This window comes from Puma concolor, chromosome D3 (assembly GCF_028749965.1).
Source record: "Puma concolor isolate L17-30 chromosome D3, mPumCon1.1.hap2, whole genome shotgun sequence".
Classification (NCBI taxonomy): domain Eukaryota; kingdom Metazoa; phylum Chordata; class Mammalia; order Carnivora; family Felidae; genus Puma; species Puma concolor.
Window position 1 is genome coordinate 58,465,724 of NC_141678.1, and position 25,084 is coordinate 58,490,807.

Below are 25,084 nucleotides of genomic sequence, written 5' to 3' on the forward strand. Positions count from 1 at the left end.
TTTTTTGTAATGTCTTTGGTTTTTCTATCAGGGTGATGCTAGCCATATAAATTAAGTTACAGGTATTTCTGTTCCCTCTATTTCATGAAAAAAAGCTGTGTGCTTGTTATTATTTTTTAATATTTCACAAAGATTACCAATATTATTTTTCTCTTTCTTTTTTCATGTTTCCTCTCGCTGTCTCTCTTTTACTTCACTTTGGATAATTTGTCATTCTGTATCTTCATAAAAACTTGTCTTTCCTTCCGCAGTTATCGAATATGTTGTTAATCTCATAAAGTGAAATTTTCATTTCAGACATTGTATTTCCCTTCTCTAGAAGTGCCATGTTTAAAAATGTATATTTTGCATCTCTTTCATCATGTTTTACACGTTTTTGAACATATTTTTAATCACTCATTTTAGGTTTTTGTCTGATAATTCCATCACTTCTGTTATTTTTGTATGTCTGTTGATTGATTTTTCTCCTGGTTGTAGGTCACATTTTTGTTTCTAACTTTGCCTAGTAAGTAAATGCCATACATTGTGAATTTTCCATTGTCAGGTGCTGGATTTTGTTGTGTTTCTTTACAAAATATCAGCGTTTGTTTTGGCCAGCAGTAAAGTTGCTTTTGGATTCGTTTGATACATTCAAGGTCTATTTCTAAACTGTTTTCGAGTGATTCTAATTTAGCCTTTACTGTAGGGGTAATTTTGCCACATACCTAAGGTGTGACTCTTTTGCGATCTATCTTGGATGCTCCTTATATTCAATGAAACCTCTCTACTATGGCTGGAGTGACCTCCCTGTCTTGAACTTTGTGAATTTTTCTTTCTGGAGCTTCCCTGTAATTGATCCTACCCTGGAGTTACTCATGAGTTTTCATCCTATATATGTACAGATTGGTAGTCAGCCAAACAATCACGGAGACCCTCATGCTCCCTTCCCTTGGATACTTAGTCCTTCAAATTCTACCCATTTCAGCTTCCTCCAACTCTAATCTCTGACTTCTCAGTTCAGTTGAAAATGTTGGGCTCTATCTGTGTTCCTTCTCCTCTGCTACCATTCAGAAGTTGCCTTCAGGCAGATATCTTATGCTATCATAGGATTTACTGGATTTTCTTTCTTTCTTTCAGACATCAAAATCTCTGCTCCCTGTTTCCTACCATCTGAAATAGGTTTTTCCTGCATTTTGTCCGCTTTTCTTGTTTAAGATTGGAGTTTAATTTTTGACCCACTTACTCCCTTGGGTCTGGAAGCAAAATCTGTCACATTCACTTTTAAGCAATATTTTCAGTAGGTAATAGAATTACTTTCAAGAAAATAAGTCTATTTATTGTCTCCTGGAAGGTAAGATGTTTGTTTTATCGGTTGGCTTTTGAGCATGTTTTGTCCTTGGGTGGCTTTCTTTATATTTAATCTCCTTTAGAATCACACAGCTTCTTAAATCTGTGGCTTGATAACAGTTTTGAAAAATTCTCTACATTATCTTTTCAAATATTACTTCCCCATTCCCTCTTTTCCCTCCTCCTTCTATATTATATTTATTTTAGGCTTTTGTCATCAGGTACCATACATTCTTTTGTAAGTTTCCATCCTTTTACATCCTTCTCTCTATGTTGGTCTGGGTATTTTCTTCTGACGTTTACTCCAATTCACTAATTGTCTCCTCAGATACATCTAATCTGCTATTAAATTTTTAACTATATTTGTTACAGGTACAACTATATTGTTATGTTTTCAGTCCTAAAATTTCCATTTGATTTTTTTTCTAGTTGACAGTTCTCTGCAGTATTTTCTATGATATTATTTAATTTCTTAACTGTAAATAACAATTACTTTAAAGTCCATGTTTGGTAATGCCAACACGTAAATCTCTTGTGGTTCTATTTCTATTGTCTTTTTTCTCTTGCAGGTTTATTATTTTTATCTTTTTGCATGCTTGCTTATTTTTTATTGAATGCCAGACAGTGTCTATGAATATATTATTTATAATATAGGTCTCTGATGTTATCTTTACCCAAAGAGAATTTGCCTTTGCTTCTTGCAGGCAGTTAGCTTTGATTCAAATTACTTTAACCCAGTCTGGGACTGAGTGGATTTTGAAGTTCAACTTAAGTATGTACATGGGCTTTTCTATTTCTTTTTCATTTTTACTACCAGCTTTTCAGGGGTCTCAATGGAAAGCCTGGATTTTTTGACAGGACCTCTTTCTTGGCAGGCTCTGAAATCCAAATTTTGTTTCCTGCCCTGTGAGACGCTTACAGCTCTTCTCAACTTCCCAGCCAGCATCCTAATTTAGAATGTCTTGAACAGAAAAGTGACAACTAATGTCAAGCTATCTTTTCTTGTTTACCTTCACTCTGGGATCCTGGCCTCTTCATGTCCTCACTACCTTGGTAACACATCAGTGCCTTCAAACAGATTTTTTAAAACAGTTTGTCCTCATACTTATTCATGACGGGAGACTGACTGAAAGAAACTAATCCACAATGGATTTTGCCCAACCTTTTTGAGAATTTGGAAGTACTAGACCCTGAAGAAATTCTATAGAGTTACTTAATCAACAAATTGTAGAAAGTTCATTGCTGCCTTCCTTCTACTATAATTCCTTTTTATGCCTTCGCTAGGCATCCACCCTCTACCTAGGTCTACCTACCCTTACTCTCCAAAGATCATTCAGTATAGTGTATAGATCTGAACACTTTAATTTTAATTATATTATTTCAATTTAATTCTTTTAGTGTTTTCATCTGACATAGGCCTGCCTTCTTTCTTTGTCTTTTTCTGTCTCCCCATATAAACTTTATGTCTTGGTTCCTTCAGGTACTGAGTAGATTATCTTGCATTTTATTATTTTATTTCCTTCCAGCTACCCACCAGTTGGCTCATTGGTCATCTCCTATATTAGGTGGGCATAGAAAATTTAAAGTGAAACTTCTTTAGCATGGCATTCACACCATTTATATCTGGCATCTCCCTGTCTTCATCCATTCCCCATCCCCCTGTCCACCATGCTCTAGACTACTTAGAGTTTACCATACATACTCATCTTCATAATCCTTGTTTTGTCTGAAAGGTCTTATCCTACACACACTACACACCCTCACACACACCTTTATCATTAATAAACTCTATTCTGTCTTCCAAAATTTAAATGTCTTCTCTACTGTGAAAACTTCCCAACTTTCCCCACCCCGACTAGAAGCAAATCTAATCTCACTAATGCTTTTCAACTCTGCATATAACATTCTTAGTAGACCTTATCACATAAAATTTTTTTTGTTTTTTTTTTTCCCCTTAGCTAAAATTCAAGGGTCATGAAGGTTGGGACTTTCTTATCAAGCTTTGTATTCTTGCCTCCTAGCATAGCATCTGGCAGGTACTGCCAGATCCCTATCCTGCCTGCTCATTCCAAGGTGGGAGCCTATACCTTTGGGTAAATTACAGAACAGGAGGAGGATTATAATACTGAATCTGTTTATCCATAGTATTTTATTTATATACATGCTTCCCTTATATTTTAGACAAATATAGAAGACTTGGCTTTTAGATGCACAAGTTTTATCCATTCCTATGTATCTTACACTTCATGGCTTTATTAAAAAATTAATCATTCCTCCCCAATCTCTGGCATCCTAACCATGTCTTCTCACATTTAGCACCTGAGCAGCACCCAAAAGCAAGGAACAGAAGGGAAACAAGTTTATTTTTTAAAAATAGTTTTAGGATTGTATTTGGGAGTATCCTTTACACACATTGGATGACAGCATTAACTGAGAAATGTTCTGGGGAAAAACACAATTAACTTCACATTTTAAAAGCCCTGCTTGTTCAAAATGTCTATAAATCTTTCTTCTGAACATAATGTGGTGGTCTCAAAACCTTCCAGCCTTGTTTACAATATGGAAGTCAGTTACCTTAAGGCTGATTTTTAAAAATAACTCAAAGTAGGAAACTTTGTAGCAGTTGCCTTTTATTTCAGATATTACATTTTTGAGCTTGTTTGCCTATTCTTATCAATGTTGATATAGCACGCATGTTTTTCAGTCTTTCAATATAGTGTCTTGTTTGAAAACCTTTCCATGGAGCATTCTAGAAAATAATATAAAGTTCTGCTTTAAGTTTAAATTCTCGTCTCAGAAGGAGACAGTGCCCTTATATTTTACTATTTCACAGATCCAAACTAAATAGGCATTGAGACTCCTGAAAGGTATAGTTGGAATTTTTCTTGAATTTATGGAATCTCTTATTAACCTTTAAACACGCTGAGAAAAGGTACTTGTAGAAAAAGTGTCTCCTGAAAAAAGTAAAATACATTTTGCTGTAAATTACCATCAAGCTCCTTAGGATACAAGCTAGGCCATTTAGTTGTTGATACTCCTGCTTCCTGTTTATTGGTTCATTTAACACATGTTCATTAATTTAAGTATTTTTTATTTATAAAGACCGGTATCATTGTAATATGAAGTTGAAAGTAACACTGCCTCTGTCCTGAAGTTCCACCTGGTATTTCCTGGAGTGGGACCAAACTGTATGCAAAAAACCTCATTATTTATTAAGCACCTACTATCTCTTATCGAGATACAACAATAAACAAAAGTAACGGTATCTTTTGATATCTCCGCTCTCAAACAGTTTATAGTTTGCATAAGAAGTGTAAACACTGGGGCGCCTGGGTGGCTCAGTCGGTTGAGCGTCCGACTTCAGCTCAGGTCATGATCTCAAGGTCCCTGAGTTCGAGCCCCGCGTCCAGCTCTGTGCTGACAGCTTGGAGCCTGGAACCTGCTTTGGATTCTGTGTCTCCCTCTCTCTCTGACCGTACCCCGATCATGCTGTTTCTCTCCGTCTCAAAAATAAATAAACATTAAGAAAAATTTTTAAAAAAAGTGTAAATACTTACACATCACAGGGAAACTTCGAGATGTGAAAACAGCTAACGTTGAACTGTTACAGAGCAGGATGAAATGAATACAACAATAAAGGGCGGAACAAAATCCTCCTGGGGAAGGCAAAACCAAGGTGAGCTGGGGGGTGGGGAAGCCACAATAGCAGGAAGTGGTGCTAAACCAGGCCAAACCAGCCTGGAAGCATTTCGGAGTTGCATTTGGAAGACTAAAAAGGAGCCAGGGCATTTGAGCACATGGAAATTGCATCACTTATTTTTTTATTAAGTTCTAAATGAAGTCTCTTCTCTTGATTTTTTTGTAGTACACTAAACTAGCTAATAAGTAATGTCCTAAATTTTTTAAAGTCAGGACTTAGCTGTATGCATTTAAAGGACTAAGATTTCTAAAATAAATCTTGAGTCCCCAAGGAAGGGCTAGCCCTTTAAGGTTGGTTACCTTAAATCTTTCTGGTTTGCTAGTTCCCTGTGCTTTCAGAAATGCTTCTCATTAGATCTCTTCAATATCCCTGGTCTGCAACCACTTATATAGGGGAAAAAAGCATATAGCAGACTCTAATCTTTAGTAAAACGGCTGTGATTCATTTCAGGAAATCTTGGTGTAATAAACAACAGGCTGGTTCTCCCTCCCTCCTGTTTCCTACAAGTACACCAGGGGTTATATTTCTTGGTATTTCTTAAATATTCTTTTTCAGCAGAGTTTATTTTTACTTGCTAGTTTCAAAGATACAACACAGATACTTTTTTCCTTCAGCCAACAACATAAACATAGTTCTAACCCTGACCTCCCCTTCAGGGACAGTTGGTTATGTTCACATGTGTTAACTTTATGTTTTCTAGAAAGTATATTAAGAATTCCTTTCATTTGACACAAACTAATCTTGCTTGCTTCCTTTAAAATGAACTACATTGAACTGCCTTCGTTCACTTCTTATTTCCATTCTTGAGGCTGTCACTGGAGCTACAGAAGAGAGGACCATAAACAGACCAGGGGGAGCTCTGCTTGGAGCCCCAGGATACACCCTATAAACATAAAGCCAAGGGGGTGCACAGGAAAATTAGTGTGAACTTTTAAGGATGATTTTCTTGTGCTGCATCCATAACCAAATCTAAGTACAGTTGGCTTTAATATCCAGTATGTTTTCTTTTCATGTTTATGCATGTGAAGTTTGTCCTCACCACTTCTAATTTGTCTTTGTTTCATTTTCTCTATAACATTATTTCATCGTCTTTCTGATCTTCATTGAGTTAAAACTAGCCTTGTGCATCTGTTTCCTTTGGTAGATTTAGAAAACCATGTATAAATCTGCTTTTTTTTTCTTTTACCATTTATAATCATGTATGGTAAAGCAATTTGAATCAGTATCACTTATATATTTCTGTGGTGAATGGTTATCCTATCCCTTCAAAATATTTAAATCTCATCCAAGTATCTGGGACTATCTTCACAACTATACATTTGTCTTATTCAATCTTCATTTGTATCTCTTTCAAATTTAATGACCAGATAAGAGGCTGATTTAAGTTTTCTAGTGTGTAAATCACATAAGGCAGTAGTGTTAAAACACAGAATTTGCAGGGCACCTTGGTGGCTCAGTCGGTTAAGCATCCCACTCTTGATTTCGGCTCAGGCATGATCTCACCATTTATGGGTTCGAGCCCAGTATCATGCTTTGCACTGACAGTGCAGAGCCTGCTTGGGATTCTCTCTCTCTCCCTCTCTCTGCACCTCCTCTGCTCACTTTCTCGAAATAAATAAATAAGCATTTTAAAAATTGCTAAAACAACCCACAGAATTTGTCAGGGGAAATAGAATCAAGGGACATCCAGTATTTTGCAGTAATTCTGTTAGTTGATAGCTGAAGCTTTATTGATAGGTATAATTTTTCATCTAACCCTTTTCTTTTCTTTCATCTCCTTGGGGTATAACAATCCAATCCCTGGGTTTCTTAGCTCTTAAAGATAGCATAAGCTTTAGAAATTGTCAAACCCAGCCCCTTATTTTACAAACATCTAAACTGCCTAAGAGATGTAAAGTGACTTTCCAAAAATAACAGAACTCCTAAGTGGCATACTAGAATTCCAATCAAGGTCTTTTGACCTCACCTCAAGTATGCTGTCAGTTCTTCTGTGCTCTCATTCATTTTTACAGCAAATCAACACATTCCAACTTTCAAGAAAGGTAGAAATGATTAAATGTTATGAGGTTTAGCCTTTTCTGAGTCTGGTAGTTACAGTTGGAAATTTTGGCACACTTCTGGTGTACACATCCTAAAAGTTGGTAGTGCATTTGGTATGTGCTGCTAGTATTCTGTCATCTGTACATTATCATGTGTCTATATCTATATCCTTTTAAATCTCATAATTATTGACTTTAATGTCTTTTAGATTCAATAATCCTAGGTTGTGCCACAATCCCTGTGGGAACTAGAATAAGTCATTAGAGCCTTGCAAATGCATTTGACTGCTGCATTCTGTTATTTTTCTCTTCCATTGATAGCCTACAGCTTCAGCTGCTGAGCAGCAGAGAAGCTTAAACCTCTAGGGCCCATTAGATTTAACTTGTTTACTGCATTGATATCTATATGTTAAATGACAAGAGAGTTCAGGTTATTGAATAATTTAAAATTCAGCTCTAATTGGTGTCATATGACCTGGAAAAGGCCATGGATGATGCCAGGAGCATGCTGTGAATTTCTTATAAATAATTCATAAATTAGATGATTCATTTGCCTGGATGTCTTCCTAAATGCAAAAGTTTGTAAGTTATAACTGATGATACAACACCTGTAAGTATTTAGTTCATAACGCTGGAAGGTAATCTACCTTGATGATCTTCTAGCGAAATCTGCCAGTATAGGAGAGTTAATTGCACTGGGGAGAACGAACATTTATTTGGGATGAGACTTTGGCAAACCACACAGTGCAGCTGTTGCATTACACAGCGTCTGTCAGCTTGACAACTGGTCCATGGAAGGCCAACTTTAAAAATGCAGCATGTCGTTCTATGCCTTATTTCACATTCATTCCAAATGTTCTGGGTAATGCAATGACCTGTCCCACACACAGTAATTTAGGTTTAGAAATATTTAATATAGGTCTTGAATTTCTGACTCCTCATTAAATAAAGAGCACAGGGGGAAATTTTGAAGTTATAAATTTGAGATTTTCATTCTTATAAGGCTATCTGTGGGAATGTGAGGATTGTTAATAGGGTGTTTGCCAGGATAGTAAATTATTATTATTTGCCATTAGAGACATGAATATCATAAATAGATCAATAATATTTATTGATATTGTTAACCACTAATTCTGTGGTTAACAATTCACAAATGCATTATAAATAATCACTTCCTAATCATGCAAAATAACTACCTGTTGCAAGAAATAATTACTGCAGTTTAATTCACCTCTTTTCTTATGGCTTCATAGCAGAGAGATTGGCCAGGCCTGTAAAAATGATTTGCAGAAACTTACAAAATATACTTGTTGATTGTATTTCACAAAGCAATACTGCAGATTTTTTTTTTAACATGTGAGAACACTGAAAAGCTTTGTATCACCATAGGAATAGTATGTGATTGTGTGTGTTCGTGTATATGCTTGTGCATACATGATAGCTGTACATGTGAATGTGTATACAAGACGACACATCATAGTGTTTAGAGACATCTTTGTTTCCTATGAAGTCTTTTTAATGGCATATTTAAGAAAGTATCTTAAAGATTCAGAAAACCCTCTTCCAGCTCAGAAATTTACTAACTTCCACTCTCAGAAAATTCTTCATTGTGTCCAAGCTAAGTCTCTCACATTTTTTAAACATTTTTTTTATACTCTTCTCATGTTTTGTTTGTCTCCTGTTACTTATTTTTTTTATGTTGTCATAAGTATGTATCTACCCAAGTTAAAAGACATTGTACTCCAATTATGTCATAAGCCAAAAATGCCTGCATTTTCTCCTCATCTTTCTTTTGTGCTATGGATCCCATATCATATCCCATCTAAGACTTTACTGGCTTTATTTGTGCCACTTGTAGAGTCTTAAAGTGTAGTCAAGGTTTGTGGTACCTTTTATATAATACAAATCCTAACATGCTACCATTTTGAACTCAATTTTTTTAACAGAATAATTTTTTGTTTCTTTGTTTTGAGAGATAGTGAGTGGGGCAGGATCAGAGAGAGAAGTAGAATCTTAAGCAGGCTCCATGCTTAGAGCAGAGCCCAACGCAGGACTTGATCCCATGACTCTGATATCATGACCTGAGCTGAAATCAAGAGTTGGATGCTCAACCAACTAAGCCACCAGGTGCCCCTTGAACTCAACTTCTTTATTTGTTGTGATCTACAGATCATTATCCTGTCTAAACTTATATTTTCATTTATACCATTTGTTTTCCTGCCTCTTCTGCATGCTTTTCTTTTCTCCTAAATATCATTTTGTTCATCTCTGATTAAGCACTCCATTCAACTAATTTTCATCACACAGATAATTCTTGACAGCCCTTTACAAGTCATTGTGATGGGTTTTAAGCGTATCTTAGTATATTCATGGAATCCTTTAATGGGAGGAGCACTCAATGTAATCATCAGGTTCAAATGGCAAAATATAGCAGGACAAATCCAATCTCATGAGTTAAGAATGGTTTTTAACTTTTTTAATGGTTGGTGGGGGGGGGTGAAGAATATTTCATAAAATGGGAAAACTACCTGGAATTCAGATTTCAGTGTCTGTAAATAAGGTTTTACTGGACCAGTCTTTCATTTATGTATTGTCTCTTGCTTTCACACTACAAAAGCAGAACTGAGTAGTTATGACAAAGACCATATGGACTGCAAACTAAAAGGTCTATTAACTGGCCCTTTACAGAAGTTTGCTAACTTTGCAAATCTTTGATGAAAACAAACAAATTACAGCCACATTCTATATCATGTATGAACTTCATAATTATAATGTTGGGTAAAGAAGTCAGACACAAAATGTATTTCATGTTATTCCATTTATACTTTAAAAATAAACAGGTAAAACCAAATTCCGGTATGGACTTTTAAGTAGGGAAGTATGAAGCAGAGAAGTTATTCCCATAAAAGTCAAGACGGTAATTCCCTTGGACAGGAGAGGTAGAGAGTAGAGATTGTGCAGGGTCTTCTGCATACAGACGGCTTTCCGTTTCTTGGATAGTGGTTATGTGGGTGGACATTGTCTTCTTCTTATTCACTTATTATTATTCACTGAGATGATTAAACTTTTCTATGCTTAATAGCATTTCATATTAACGAATTTTTTTTTTAAAAAGCTACATTATGGAGAAATGGAAGACAGATTTGGAGTGATTCATATTCCCATTTATCTCAAATATAGTGTTGATGGGATCTTGGGAAAGTTGTGTTGCTTCAGTGCACTTCATTATCTCATATGCAAATTGGTAACTCTAATAACTACCTTATAGAGTTGTTAAGAATTACAGGCTGTGGGGCACCTGAGTGGCTCAGTTAGTTAAGCGCCCAACTCTTGATTTTTGCTCAGGTCATGATCAAGAATTATAGGTTGAGTATGTAAAACATTTAGCATAGTACATAGTAAACTCTATGTTTAGTTCAGTTCAATGGTCACTGAAGGTGAATATTTAGAACCCAGTTCTCTCATCAGTAAAAATTTGCATAAAGGTATCTTCTCTGACCTTCATTTTCCATTTCCCATCTCAGTCCTTTAAAAGTTATTTTGGGATGTCTGGGTGGCTCAGTCAGTTTAGCATCCAACTTCAGCTCAGGTCACGATCTCACGGTTCATGGGTTTGAGCCCCAAGTTGGATTTTGTGCTGATAGCTCAGAGCCTTCTTTGGATTCTCTCTCCCTCACTCTCTGTCCCTCCCCCACTCACATTCTTTCTCTCTCAAAAATAAATAAACATTTATTTTTAAATTTTTAAAAATTATTTTGAATTATTTAAGGGTATTGGTTTCAACAAGCACTCCACAAAACAAGATATCCAAATGGCCAATAAGCATATGTTAATTAATTATCATTACATATCAGGGAAATGAAAAATAAAATCACAATAAGATTTCACTACACACCAGATTGGCTAAAAATAAAAATATAGTATCAAATGTAAGTGTGAATGAGAAGCAACTGGGACTCTTTTACTTTGCTGATGGAGATGTAAAACAGATGGACCACTCTGACTGTTTCTAATAAAGTCAAACATATGCCTACCTGGCACCCAAGAAAAATAAATATGTATGTCAAAAAAAGACTTTGTGTAAGAATATTGCTAGCAGTTTTATTCGCAGTAGCCCTAAACCAGAAACAACCTAATCCAATAAGAGAATGAATAAACAAATTTTGGTATATTCATACAATGAAATACTATGCAACAATATAAAAGAATGAACTATTGATACACACAGAAACATAAAAGAAATTCAAAATTATGTTGAACTTAATGAGGCTCCTGGGTGGCTCAGTTGGTTAAGTGACCGACTTCGGCTCAGGTCATGATCTCCTGGTTGGTGAGTTAGAGCCCCACAACATTCTCTCTGCTGTCAGTGCAGTGCCCACTTCGGATCCTCTGTGCTCTCTCTCTGCCCCACCCCCTTCTCTTTCTCTCTCTCTCTCTTTCTCAAAAATAAACATGCAAAATTATGTTGAGCTTAAGAAGCCAGCCACAAAAGAGTAGCATGCCATATGATTCCATTTATGTGAAGCTAAACATAGGCAAAACTAATCTATGGTCATAGAAGTGAGAATAATGGTTACCTCTGGGAGTATGAGGAGGTTGGTTTGACTAGAAAGGGCACAGGGATCTTTTCTGGGGTAATGATGATTACATGGGTATATGCAAATGTAAAAATTCATCAAGCTGTACACTTAAGATGTGTGCATTTTAGTATATGTAAATTATGCCTCCATTAGAAAAATTATTGGTTCCTAAATTAGTGTGATGTATCTGAAAAATTCATATCAAACCCATATGCCAGAGACAGCGGTTTGGGATTTGTTAGTTTAAGCCTTAGTTAAAAGAGGTTACATTTGTAAACATCTCATAGAAAGCATGGTGCAGCAGCTCCAGAAAGAAAAACACATCTGTTTCATTGGGCCCGTTGTGACTTCCATGTGTCCCAGAGGCAATATTTGTCTTCACTTCACTAATAAAATAACTTAATTTCTTATATTCAGATCCTAACAGGCAGTTTTCTATTTCTCCTCTCTTCATTTTCCTTAGTAGCACATAATTCAGCCTAATCATGGATTCTGATTTTCATTTCTAATTTTCTGGGACGCATACCCCAACTTGACTTTTCTTCTTATCTGATACAGTCAGCCCCTTGTTATTGAGAATGTAGTATATGCAAGCCTCAGTGCTATACATACAGCGGAAGTAAATAAAGCCCTGACTGCAAAAGTTGTTGGGGCAGAGAAGTCAATGCTAGTAACAGTAGTAATAATTATAATAGGAAACATTGTTTGAATACTGACTGTAGATTGGCAATATCCAAAGCACTTTGTGTGAATGATCTCATCCAGTCGTCACAATAGCCCTAAGAGGCAAGGCAAGATGTCAGGGTAAGACATATTTTGTAATGAGGACAAACATGAAGAACCTGTCTATTATCTAAAGCATTTCAACACTGACCCAACTTGCAAGCCTCACTGTAGCAAAATAAAGCTGGATAACCAAACTCATTTGTTTTAGAAGACAATTTAAGGTAATCATTGTAACTGTACATGTCCCTTGGAAATCTCACTTCCCCCCTGCCCCTCCCCGGCACATACCCCATAAGGTTCTCCTTGAAAAACGTTTGGGTAAATATAAGGGTTTTTTTTTTTTTCCTTTTTGTAAATCAATACCCTTATGAAATGGCAACCTTGATAAGTGCCCATCTGTCTGTCCACCATGTTCAGTTTTAAGGTAGATGCTGTTTTTGATCCCTGTTTTACTGATGAGAAAACTGAGGGTCAGGCAAGTTGAAAAAGGTGCTTTATTCATTTTTTTATTGCTGTGCAACAAAATACTACAAATTGACTAGTTTAATACAACACACATTTATTATCTCACCATTTCTATGGGTCATGAGTCAGGTGCAGGTTGGTTGGGTCCTCTGCTTGGGGTCTTAGAAAGCTGCAGTCTGGGTAACAGCTGGGCTGCATTCTCATCTGGAGCTCTAGGTCCCCTTCCAAGCTCACGTGCTTATTGGCAGAATTTAGTTTCCTGATGTCTCATTTTTTGCTAGCTGTTGGCTGGAAACTGCCTTCTGCTCCAGAGGTCATTGCCACATGACCCCCTTCATTGGTCCTCCCATAACATGTTAGCTTGTTTCTTCAAAGCCAATCTCTGATCTTAGGGAGGGCACAAGACCCTTTTATAAAGGACTTACTTGATTAGGTGTGGCCCATAAAAGATAATCTCCTTTTTATTAATTCAAACTCTACTGATTAGGAGGAGCCTGAGTTAATCTGTAATGTCCCTTTGGTCATATACTCTAACATAATAATAGGATTAATATCTCATCACGTTCACAAGTTATACCCACATTCAAGGGGAGGAGATAATACCACGTGGGCACACAAAGAGGACAGGAATCTTGGGGACCACCTTAGAATTCTGCCTACCAACATGCACAGTCACATCAGTAACTGGCAAGGAGTGTTCTCTTTAAGCAAAGTGTGCATCAAAATCATTAAGTTGAACTGCTTCTCATAAACATAAAAAGTTAACTACCAACAAAAGTATTTTTTTAATATTCCAAATACCTGACACTTCCAAAAAAACATTTTTAAATATTCCAAATATGTGACATTTATGAGTAATTTAATAATCAGTACCATTAACATAAGTATCAGCTGTATCAGTATCTAAAGATGCACATATGTAAATAATGCTGAGGAGCAAAAATAAGAATATAAAATAATACATACATGCCATTGTTAAGTTGCCAACACATGGATTAGGAAATATAGGACAATGTAAAAGAGTGGATTTAAGTTTCCAGACCTTTAAAAAATTCACCTGTCATTTTTAAATATAATTCTATGAAAAGATAGCTTACCATACAGAGTAGCAGATGATAAATGTTAAATATTTGTTTTGACAGTAAGTGCTACAGAAGTTCAGAGTAGGGGAGATTAATGTGGACTGGAGTTTCCCTTTAGTTGTAAAATGAGGTTAATTTTTTTTATGAGGTAGTTTATCATAAATTTTGCCCTAGGACTAGTTTCTTCTCCGTAGCTTGCAATCTACTCCGTGTCACCTGCTCAGTGTAAAGGATTGTGTGTCTTCTTTGAAGAGGACCAAGTCTCCTTCCTAGATATGGGTCATTCTCATTTGAATAGAACTCCTTTAGTATTGTTTTAGAAACTCAAAGTCTTAAGAATCATTATTATAATATAACATATTATAATAATATAATAATTCTGATAATCCTCTTTTATCGGAAGATAGGAAACAAGGATGCCTGGGTGGCTCAGTCGGTTAAGTATCTTGGTTTTGGCTTGAGTCATGATCTCACAGTCGTGGGATTGAACCCGAGTTGGGCCCTGAGCCAAGCTTGGGGCCTGCTCGAGATTCTCTCTTTCTCTCTCTCTCTTTCTCTCTCAAAATAAATAAATAAACATTTTAAAAATGTATTTAAAAAAGAATATAGGAAACATGGTGTTGCTGTATATCTGTTGACATTTTTTTCCAATCAGATCATCTCAACTATTACAAGGTAAATTGGTGGGATTTTTTTTTTCTCCCTTCTGCTAGGGATCTCAATTATTCATTTATTCCATGTCTCTAGAATAAGGTAACCATCTCAACTGTTTATGATTTAGTTCTAATTTAAAAAGAAGTTGTGGCAGACTGAATAATGCCCCCCAAATATGTCCATGTCCTAATTCCTGGAACCTGTGAAAGTCTCTTTATATGACACAAAGGATTTTGTATGACAAGAGACTTTATAGCTGTGATTAACTTAAGGATTTTGAGATGAGGGAATTATCTAGGATTACCTGGATGAGGCCAGTGTTACCAAAACAGTCCTATAAGAGGGACACAGGAGGAGTCAGATGTCCCGTGACACCAGTGGTTCTCAAAGTGTGGTGCCAGATTAGCAACATCAGCATCATCTGGCAACTTGTTAAAAACACAGCTTCACTTAACTCTGCTCCATACTTACTGAATTGGAAACCCTAAGAATGAAGCCCAGAAATTCACATTTGACAATTCCTCCAGGTGATTCTGATACATGCTAAAGTTAGAGAATCACTGATATAAGCTAAGTTTTGCTCTGCCTGATAGAACAGGCGTGAGGCTAAAATGCTGGGAAAGCTCATGCTATTGGCCTGCCAAAGGTAATTTGCAACTGCTTCCTTTCTGCCTGAGTTCTGTCAGGCTATGATCACTCGAATAGCTTAACTGAAAAATCACTTATGTTTATAGCTGAAATTAAATATGTTTTGTATTTAAATAACCGCTTTTGATTAGAATCATATTTTTTGGAAAGTGCTTGGTTTTATCTGTGTGCTCTAAAGATACTTATAAAAACTCATCAAATTTCTGGCGGTAACTAACATCCTATTCAGTATAAGACGAACTGTTTTACATCAAATCTCATTGTGTGTAATGGACAAACAAAGGACATTTCAAAGGGTATTTAAGGTGGCTGAGTGGATTTCTTGGCTTAGTATTTAAAAGTAAACATTTTAAGACCTTAGCATTTAATGCTTTTGCCTCTTCTCAAAGTTGATTCTATGTAAAACTCATTATTTCCAACTCCTGGAATCTTGCTTAAACAGCAAATAGAAGTACTTTCTTTTTCTTTTACTTCTGGATTTACTGAAATGTAGATTTTTTGAAAATGGGTTTGGCTTTGTGGCACATGTCTGTTTAGCTATGTGAATACTATCATTTATTAAGAAGAACAAGAGCTTTGTTTTGAGAAACATGTATCACTGATTTCTGAAAAGTCAAAAGAACTCCTTTCAGTGTGCTCTTATTTGACAAATGATCTTGTGGTTCCTTTTAGGTATCCAATAGGAAGAGCACTCTTCGGTCTTCAGCTATGGAACTGGATGGCTCCTACTTGAGTGTAGCCAAATCACAAACCTGCTATCAAACCAAGCAGAGGCCTATGTCTGGAATCCAAGCCTCCGCTTCAGAATCCCTTGTGGAGTTTAAGAATAATTCTTTGAAGCCAGCAGATTTTCATTGTCCTAAAGAGGACCAAGACAGGGTGCCATTAGAGACCAGAACATGTGATTATGGATCCCCAGGGAGAAAACTAGTAGACGCAGTCCCTACAGAGAAAGCCCCACCAGCGGAATTGAAGATGAAACAATGCCAACACCTGAAGCCTTCTCCATCCAGTCAGTGTTGTGGTCATAGACTTTCTGAAAATGAAGATCATGTTCATGAAAGTCATCCTACGCACATGGCCCCTCAATATTCCAAAACACATCTGGAATCATGCAATAATTGTGGGCTTTCCTGGGCATCCCTGCTGCATGGTCAAGGAACACAGCAGGCTAGTGAAACTGATGTCAGAAAGCAACTCTCGGAAAATAGAAGGCAGCAACTTATGCTTCAGAAAATGGAGCTGGAAATTGAAAAAGAGCGCCTTCAGCATCTGCTGACCCAGCAGGAGACAAAGCTTCTCCTGAAACAGCAGCAGCTTCATCAGTCTCGACTGGATTATAATTGGTGAGTCTTACCTGTTCTCTCAGCAATGTCTAGCTTGGAGAACTCCGTGTAAAATGACTCTTGTACTAATATAAAGTTGCAAAGGCACAGAGGTTCCTTGGGGTCTTGGCTTCCTCAAGATGCATACTAACTTTGATGACTAAGTAAATTCTATGATCTTCTTTGGCAGACTTAGAACATTACCCCATCTTCCCAAATGTTAGCCTAGAATATCTACCTCTGAGCAGTCCATTGTAACTTTCGCTGGATTCTAAAGAGAATATTTTTAAAAGATATTGTTACATAAAATCTTCTGCTATTTGAGGTCATTATGGAGACTATTAGGCATTTAGTAAAAATTTGAGACTTCAGGATGTGGAATCAGATTGTGAAGCAGAGTGATTAACTGTCATCATACCATATTTGTGTCTATCCACCATAATATAAAATGTAACAAATGATAAGAGCCTTCTAAATTCAACCTTTTCTCATCATGAAACATAACCTGTTCAATAACCAATTCCTATAAACTTACCCACATTTGAACTCTTCCCTCTCTCTCTCTCAAAATAAATACATAAACTTAAATAAATAAATAAATAAATAAATAAATAAATAAATAAATAATAAATTACAAGTTTTCAGAGAGAAGTGCTTGTATATATATCCCTGCCATTTCCTTCTTGATCAAACTTACCATTTCCCCTTTGTACACATTCATACATTCTATGCAGACACATACATCCTATACAGACACACTTAGTACAAATGTCATTGTCTTTTAGTTCTTAGAGTTAATTGTCTCTCACTCACAGATTCTGCCAATATTTTTTAGATTCTAATATCTTTGAGAGTTCTTTCTTGGAATTTTTCCTTTAGTGTAATGCTTCGCTTGGAACCAGAAGTGCTCTGCCACTTTCTCTTTATTCATGATCGGACAGTTCTGTTCTTCACTGTTGAAAGCTGGAGGCTCTTAACATAACTGAAAATGAAGGCTCTTATAACAAGATTTTCACCAAAGGCCAAAAGATTGCTTCAGTTTGATGACCCCAATCTCTAATCCTCCAGTTAATGTCTAATCTCTCTCAAGAACTTTATTTAACTAGCATTTATTGAATGCCTATGATATGTAAGAAATGGTTCTAGGCACTTAGGATAGAGAAATGAATCCAATGTGGTCATTAAAGAGGGCATAGTCCAGCAGACTGCATAATTTTAAAACAGGTTTCATGTTCACTTGGACAGCACTGTTTACTGAAATAATGCTATGTAATGACAATAAATAGACATTGTGTTCATTTGAACAGCTCTATTTATTAAAATAATACTGCATAATGACAATAAAGTCTTTATTGTTATCTTGATCATCCTAGCTTAGATGAGAGAGCTATGAAATACGTTTTTCAGCAAGTTTTGTGTATGCATAAATTGTAAAAGCTTATACATATTTATAGATATTTATAAACTTTTCAATAAATAATTATAGATTAACAGGAAGTTGCATAAATAGTACAGAGAGGTCCTCCCAGTTTCTCCCAATGGCTATATCTTACATAACTAGAATACAATATCAAAATTAATAAATCAATTTTGGTACAATGTGTCTAGTTCCATGCATTTTACCACGTGTGGACTTGTGTAACCATCACAACAATCAAACTATAGAACTATTTCAGCAACACCAGGGTTTCCTGTTTACTACCCCATTTGAGTTGTCCACCCTCTTCTGCCCCCACCATCCTTAACCCTTAGAAATCTGTTGTCTATTTCTATAATTTTGGCATTTTGAGATTGTTATATAAATGGGATTATACAGTGTATGAACTTTCGATGTTGGCTTTTTTTTCACGCAGTATAATGCTCTTGAGATTCATCTAGGTTGTAACATATGTTGTGCCTTTTGATTGTGGAGTAGTAGTCCATGATATGGTTATACCATGATCTGTTTAACCAATTATCTATTGAAGGACAACTTGGTTCTTTGCCTATTATGAAGAGAGCTGCTACACACATCTTTATACAAGTTTCTGTGTGGAGTAAGGTTTTCATTTCTACAAATAAAAGTTAAGAATGTGATTGCTAGATCATATGATAAGTATATATTTAGTTTTAAAAATTAAATGTATACTTAGCTTATACTATATTTAGTATAAAATATGTCTTCACCACCAATGTATAAGAAATTGTTTCTCCACATCCTTACCAGCGTTTGGAATTGTCACAAATTTCTATTTTGCCTATTCTAATCTCTGTGTAGTGATATTTCACTGTGGTCTTAACTTGCATTTCCCTAATGGCTAGTGATGTTGAAAAACTTTTCATTTGCTTGTTTGTTTTTCTTCCATCTTTTTGGGTAAATTGTCTCTGTAGTATCTTTTGTCTATATTCTATTTGGATTTCTTGAGATTTATTGAATTTTGAGAGCTTTTTATATATGCTAGACATGTCTTTTCTCAGATAGGTGGATTGCAAACATTTTCTTCTATTCTGTGGATTGTCTGTTTCATCTTACTTAAAAGGATCCTTCACAGAGCAAAAGTTTTTTTTTTTTAATTTTGATAAAGTTTAATTTATCAAATTTTCTCCTTATAGGTTATATAAAGTTTTTATCATGAATGTTTGTTAAATTTCCTCAAATCCTGTTTATACATCAGTTAATGTGATCATGTGATTTTTTTTTAATTTAGCCTGCTAATATGGTGGATTGTATTTATTAATTTTTAAATCTTGACCTAGTGTTGCATTCCTGGAATAAGTCCCATTTGGTCATAGTGTAAAATACTTTTTATATATTACCAAATTCCATCTACTAAGAGTTTGTTAAGGGCATTGCATCAGTATTGATGAGGAATTTTGGTCTGTGTGTGTGTGTGTGTGTGTGTACTGTCTTTGTCTAACTTTGGTATCTAGGGAATCCTGGTCTCATTTATTAGTTCATTCATTTCTTAATATTTTCTTCCTTCTGCTTGTGTAGGATTTGTCTTGCTCTTGTATTTTTAAATTTCTTAAGGTGGGAGCTTAGATCATTACTTGGAGACTTTTTTCTTTTCTGGTGGGAGCATTTAGTGCTATAAATTTCCCTCTCAGCACGGTTTTAACTATGACTCACATATTTTGGTGTGTTGGTGTGTTCACTTCGTGTAATGTTCCTCTAGGTTCATCCATGGTGTTGCAAAAGTCAGGATTTCCTTCTTTCTCCTGGCTGAATAATATATATTTTTATATATCTTTTTACCCATTCATGTGTTAGCAGACACTTAGGTTGTTTCCATTATGAGTAATGCGACAATGAACATGGGAGTGCAGATACCCAGAAGTAGGATGGTGGGATCATATGGTGGTTCTGTTTTTAAGGTTTGTTTGAGAAACCTCCATACCGTTTTTCATAATGGCTGTACCAATTTGCATTTGCACCACCTGTGTATAGGAATTCCCTTTTCTCCATATCCTGCCCAACATTTGTTATCTTTTTATCTTTTTGATCGAAGCCAATCTAACAGGTGTGAGGCAATATCTCACTGTAGTTTTGATTTGCATGTCACTGACAATTAGTGATGTCAAGTAACTTTTCGTGTACCTGTGAGTCAACTTGTATGTCTTCTTTGGAAAAATGTCTTCTCAGTGCCTCTGCCAGTTTTTTAATTGGATTATTTAGGCGTTTTTTTGCTATTAAGTTGTGTAAGTCCCTTATATATTTTGAATATTAACCCTTTATAATATGTGTGTGTGTGTGTGTGTGTGTGTGTGTGTGTGTGTGTGTGTGTGTGAGAGAGAGAGAGAGAGAGAGAGAGAGGTTATATGTGTGTGTATATATATATATATATATATATATATATATATATATATATTTCATTTTTATAATTTATTTCCTTTGCTGTGCAGAAGCCTTTTATCTTGATGTGGTCCCACTTATTTTTACTAGTTTTGCCTGATCTTTTGGTGTCAAATCCAAAAAATAATTTCCAAGACTAATGTCAAGGAGTTTTTTTCTACGTTTTCTTCTTGTAGTTTTACAGTTTTAGGTCTTATATTTAAGTCTTTAATCCAGTTCAAGTTAATTTTTTATTCTTTTGCATGTGGATATCCAATTTTCCCAACACCATTTATTGAAAGAGACTATCCCTTCCGCATTGTGTATTCTTGGTATGCTGAACAAAGAGTAACAAACCGTATATGCTCAAGTCTATTTCTGGGCTTTCTATTCTGTTCTGTTTGTCTTTATATCTGTTTGTATACCTTCACTGTTTTGATTGCTATAGCTTTGTATTGTTTGAAACTAGGAAGTGTGGAGCCTCCAGCTTTGTTCTTTCTCAGGATTACTTTGGCTATTTGGGGTCTTTTTGGTTCCATATAAATCTTAGAATTGTTTTTTCTAATTCTGTGAAAAATTCCAATGGAATATTGATAAGGATTGCATTCAACTTGTAGATTACTGTTGGTAGTATGGACATTTTAACAATACTGATTCTTCTAATCCATGAACACAAGATATTTTTCCATTATTTGTGGTTTCCTCAATTTCCTCAGTGTCTTATAGCTTTAGTGTACACATCTTTTACCTCTTTGGTTAACTTTATTCTAAGTGTATTGTTTTTGATGCAACTGTAAATGGGATTGATTTATTAATTTATTTTTTAAGTAGTTCATTGTTAGTGTATAGAAATGCATCCGATTTTTGTATGTTGATTTTTGTACCCTGCAATTTTAGTGAATTTCTTCTTTAGTTCTAACAGTTGTTTGATGGCATCTTATTGTTTTTTATACATAAGGTTATGCCATCTGCAAACAGAGAAAATTTTACTTTTCTTTCTGATTGGGATATCTTTTATTTGCTTTTCTTGCCTAATTGCTCAGGCTGGTTCTTTCAGTATTATGTAGAAGAGTGACAAGAGTGGACATCCTTGTCTTGTCCCTAATCTTAAAGGAAAAGTTTTCAACCTTTCACCTTTGAATATGGTGTTAGTAGTGGGCTTGTGATATATGGCCCTTGATTATGTTATGTTCTTTCTATACTCAATTTCTTGAGAGCTATTATCATGAAAGGATGTTGGATTGTGCCAAATGCTTTTTCTGCATTTTATTGAAATCATCATATGATTTTTGTTTTTTATTCTATTAATGTAGTAAATTCCCTTTGACAGTATTTTGTTGAGATTTCTTTTCATCTATATTAATTGGAATTATTGACCTATTTTTTTTTCTTGTGGTGTCCTTACCTGGCTTTGGTATCAGTATAATGCTGCCTTATACAATGAATTTGGGTGTGTTCCTGCCTATTCAATCTTTTGGAAGAGTTTTAGAAAGACTTGTATTAATTCGTCTTAAAATGTTTGGTAGAATTCACCAGTGAAACTATCCAGTCCTGGATTTTTCTTTGTCATAAGATTTTTACTCACTGATTTAATCTAATCCTTAGTCATTTTGGGTCTGTTAAGATTTTCTGTTTCTTCATGATTCCGTTTTGGAAGGTTGTATATTTCTAGGAATTTATCATTTCTTCTGGATTATCCAATATTTTGGCATGTAACTGTTTATAGTAGCCTCTTACGATCCTTTGTGTTTCTGTGGTATCAGTTATAATGGCTTCTCTTTCATTTCTGCTTTTTTTTGGGAGTCCTCTCTTTCTTCTAACAAACAAAAGTTTGTTAATTTTGTTTATCCTTTCAAAAAACCAGCTTTTCGTTTCAGTAATCCTTTCTATTATTTTTCTAGTCTCTTATTTTTGCTCTGGCCATTGTTATTTCCTCCCTTCAGCTAACTTTGGCCCTGGTTTGTTTTTCTTTTTATAGTTCCTTGAGGTGTAATTATAGGTTGTTTATTAGAGATCTTAATTTTTTCTTTTTAAAACATTTTTTTAATGTTTATTTATTTTTGATATGTATAGATAGACTGTGAGTGGGGGAGGGGCAGAGAGAGAGGGAGACACAGAATCCCAAGCCGACTCCCGGCTCTGACTGTCAGCACAGAGCCTGATGCAGGGCTCAAATTCACGAACCACGAGATCATGACCTGAGCCAAAGTCAGATGCTTAACCCACTGAGTCACCCAGGCACCCTGAGATCTTTCTTTTTCCTTAATATAGACATTTAAAACTATAAACTTACCTCTTAGAACTGTTTTTGCTGCATTTCATAAATTTTGGTATGTTTCAATTTTAATTTGTTTCAAGATATTTTTTAGTGTCCCTGTTGATTTCTTCTTTGACTCACTGGTTGTTCAGGAGTGTGTTGTTTAATTTACACTTATTGTGAATTTTCCCATTTCCTCCTGTTACTGACTTCTAGTTTTATAACACTATGTTTGGAAAAGGTATGATTTCAGTCTTATTCAATTTGCTAAGAATTGTTTTGTGACCTAACATGATCTGTCCTGGAAAATGTTCTGTTTATACCTGAAAAGAATATGTGTTCTGCTGCTATTTGATGGTATGTTCTGTATATGTCTATTAGGTCTATTTTATATAAAGCATAGTTCAAGTCCAGTGTTTCTTTAACATCTGGATGATCTATCCATTGTTGAAAGTAGGGTATTGAAGCTGTTATTGAATTATCTGTTTCTCCCTTCAGATATGTTAGTATTTGCTTAATAAATGTAGGTGTTGCTGTGTTAGATACACATATATGTACAATTGGTAACATTCTCTTGATGAATCAACCTTTTTATTATTATATAGTGATTTTCTTTGTGTCTTTTTACAATTTTTGATTTGTCTATTTTGTCTGATAGAAGTATAGCTTCCCTGCTCTCTGCATTTACCTACCCATGTATGTGTCACTACCAAATATTATTATAAAATTCTAAGTTCCTAGAGGGTAATTAATCTAATTTTTTTTTTTTTTTTGGTAAATGATTATTTATTTTTGAGACAGAGAGAGTGAGGGAGGGACAGAGAGAGAGGGAGAGAGAGAGAATCCCAAGCAGGCTCCATGCTGTCAGCTCAGAGCCCCTGGCAGGGCCCAATCTCACAAACTGAGATCATAACCTGAGCTAAAACCCAGAGTTGGACACTTGGCCAACTGAGCCATCCAGGCACCCCCTACATATTTTTCTTTGTTTATTACTGTGCATAATTAGTTGCAGTTATAAGAATGTCTTTGACAATGATGGAAATGATAATGCCGTTTTAATAATATTTTCCCCTCTTCCTGGTTTTATTTCATAGTTAAAGAATATACTTCTACAGATTTCATTTCTAAAAATGAGCCAGAGAATATTTCTAAAAAAAACTTGGAAAATGGGTAGAAAAGGTCACATATGGGTAGAAAAAGTGCCAGTGGTTAATTGCCATCCAGACTCTGGTAGAACATGCTAATTTCTTTCTCTGCCTTCCCTCCTCAGCACATCGAGGATGGGGCTAGTTAGCATTGCTGGATAGAATTTCTTTCAGTTTCTATGATCTTAAGAAAACACATTGGTCAGTGAGACATAGCCCCAGCTCTTTGAATTGACAATATGAGAAATATTTGCCTTTTATGGATATATTGGGCATGGTCAGTGATACTTAATGTTACTAGAATTCCCATTAAGACTCTGATAATCAGAATACACTTGCTTAGGAGTGAATAGAAAGAAACTTGAAATTTCTAATGAAGAAACTTAAAGTACTCCAAAAGCATCTATAGTGTTGAGATTTTAAATGATATTTTGACCAACTCAGTGTTCTCCAACTCCTCTGTAAATAAAGAAAATTGAAGTTCCTGTAAAACTGATTTGTGTTTATTTTATTTACATCCTGTGTGTATTTAGGAAGTGCCCATTTATTTTGACAGATCGAGGTTGTTGGGTTTTTTAAATGTTTTGTTTTATTTTTGAGAGAGAGAGACAGAGACAGAGACAGAGACAGAGACAGAGACAGAGCATGAGCTGAGAAGGGGCAGAGAGAGAGGGAGACACAGAATCCCAAGCAGGCTCCAGGCTCTGAGCTGTCAGCAAAGAGCTCAAACTCGTGACCTGAGCCACAGTCGGACTCTCAACCAACTGAGCCACCCTGGCGCTCTGACAGATCAAGTTTTAATTTGAAAAAAATTGTTTGAGGTCTAGCTGGAAGCATATGGTCCTGCAAGGGTTACCATTCAGTTGCTTAGGTTCCAAGGATTAGAAAGCCTCTAATTTTTTTTTTCCAGGTTAAGAAATCAAGCTGTATTTAAGTCAAGAGAACTCGTTGCTGCTAAAGAGTTTACTAAACCCCGAGAACTCAATCTGGATATGAATGGGGATGACTCTGGACCAAGGTAAACCTGAGTTATGGGTGGGTGAAAGCAAGAACTTGTAGGATACAGATATTAAGGCAAAGATATTAAGGATATGTTTGGTATGTTTTTACAGCTTTATATAGGTCCAGTTTTCTGATAATATAAATAAATACATTCTCACTATAAAATTTTTAACAATACAGAAATGTGTAAAAAATAAAAATCATTCATGATCCTACCATTCAGAGATGATCTTTTGAGCCCTCTCCCTCTATCTTTCTTTTATAATAATATATTCTATTTTGAGTAATAGAGATTATACTTATGCTGAATTTTAATTTTTGCTT

At 35.5% G+C, this 25,084-nt stretch overlaps 1 protein-coding gene across 8 annotated transcripts in view; it reads left to right on the forward strand.

Moving 5' to 3' along the window:
• KIAA1328 (KIAA1328 ortholog) overlaps positions 1 to 25,084 on the forward strand; it is a 361,755-nt gene that overhangs the window by 195,029 nt on the left and 141,642 nt on the right. For 7 of the 8 annotated variants that reach the window (XM_086682787.1, XM_086682788.1, XM_086682785.1 and 4 more), the window contains 2 exons: positions 15,893 to 16,566; positions 24,669 to 24,776. In XM_086682787.1, the coding sequence (XP_086538913.1) occupies positions 15,893 to 16,566; positions 24,669 to 24,776 (782 nt within the window). The remainder of the gene's footprint in view (positions 1 to 15,892; positions 16,567 to 24,668; positions 24,777 to 25,084) is intronic. The other variant, XM_025931440.2, reaches the window with a different exon arrangement.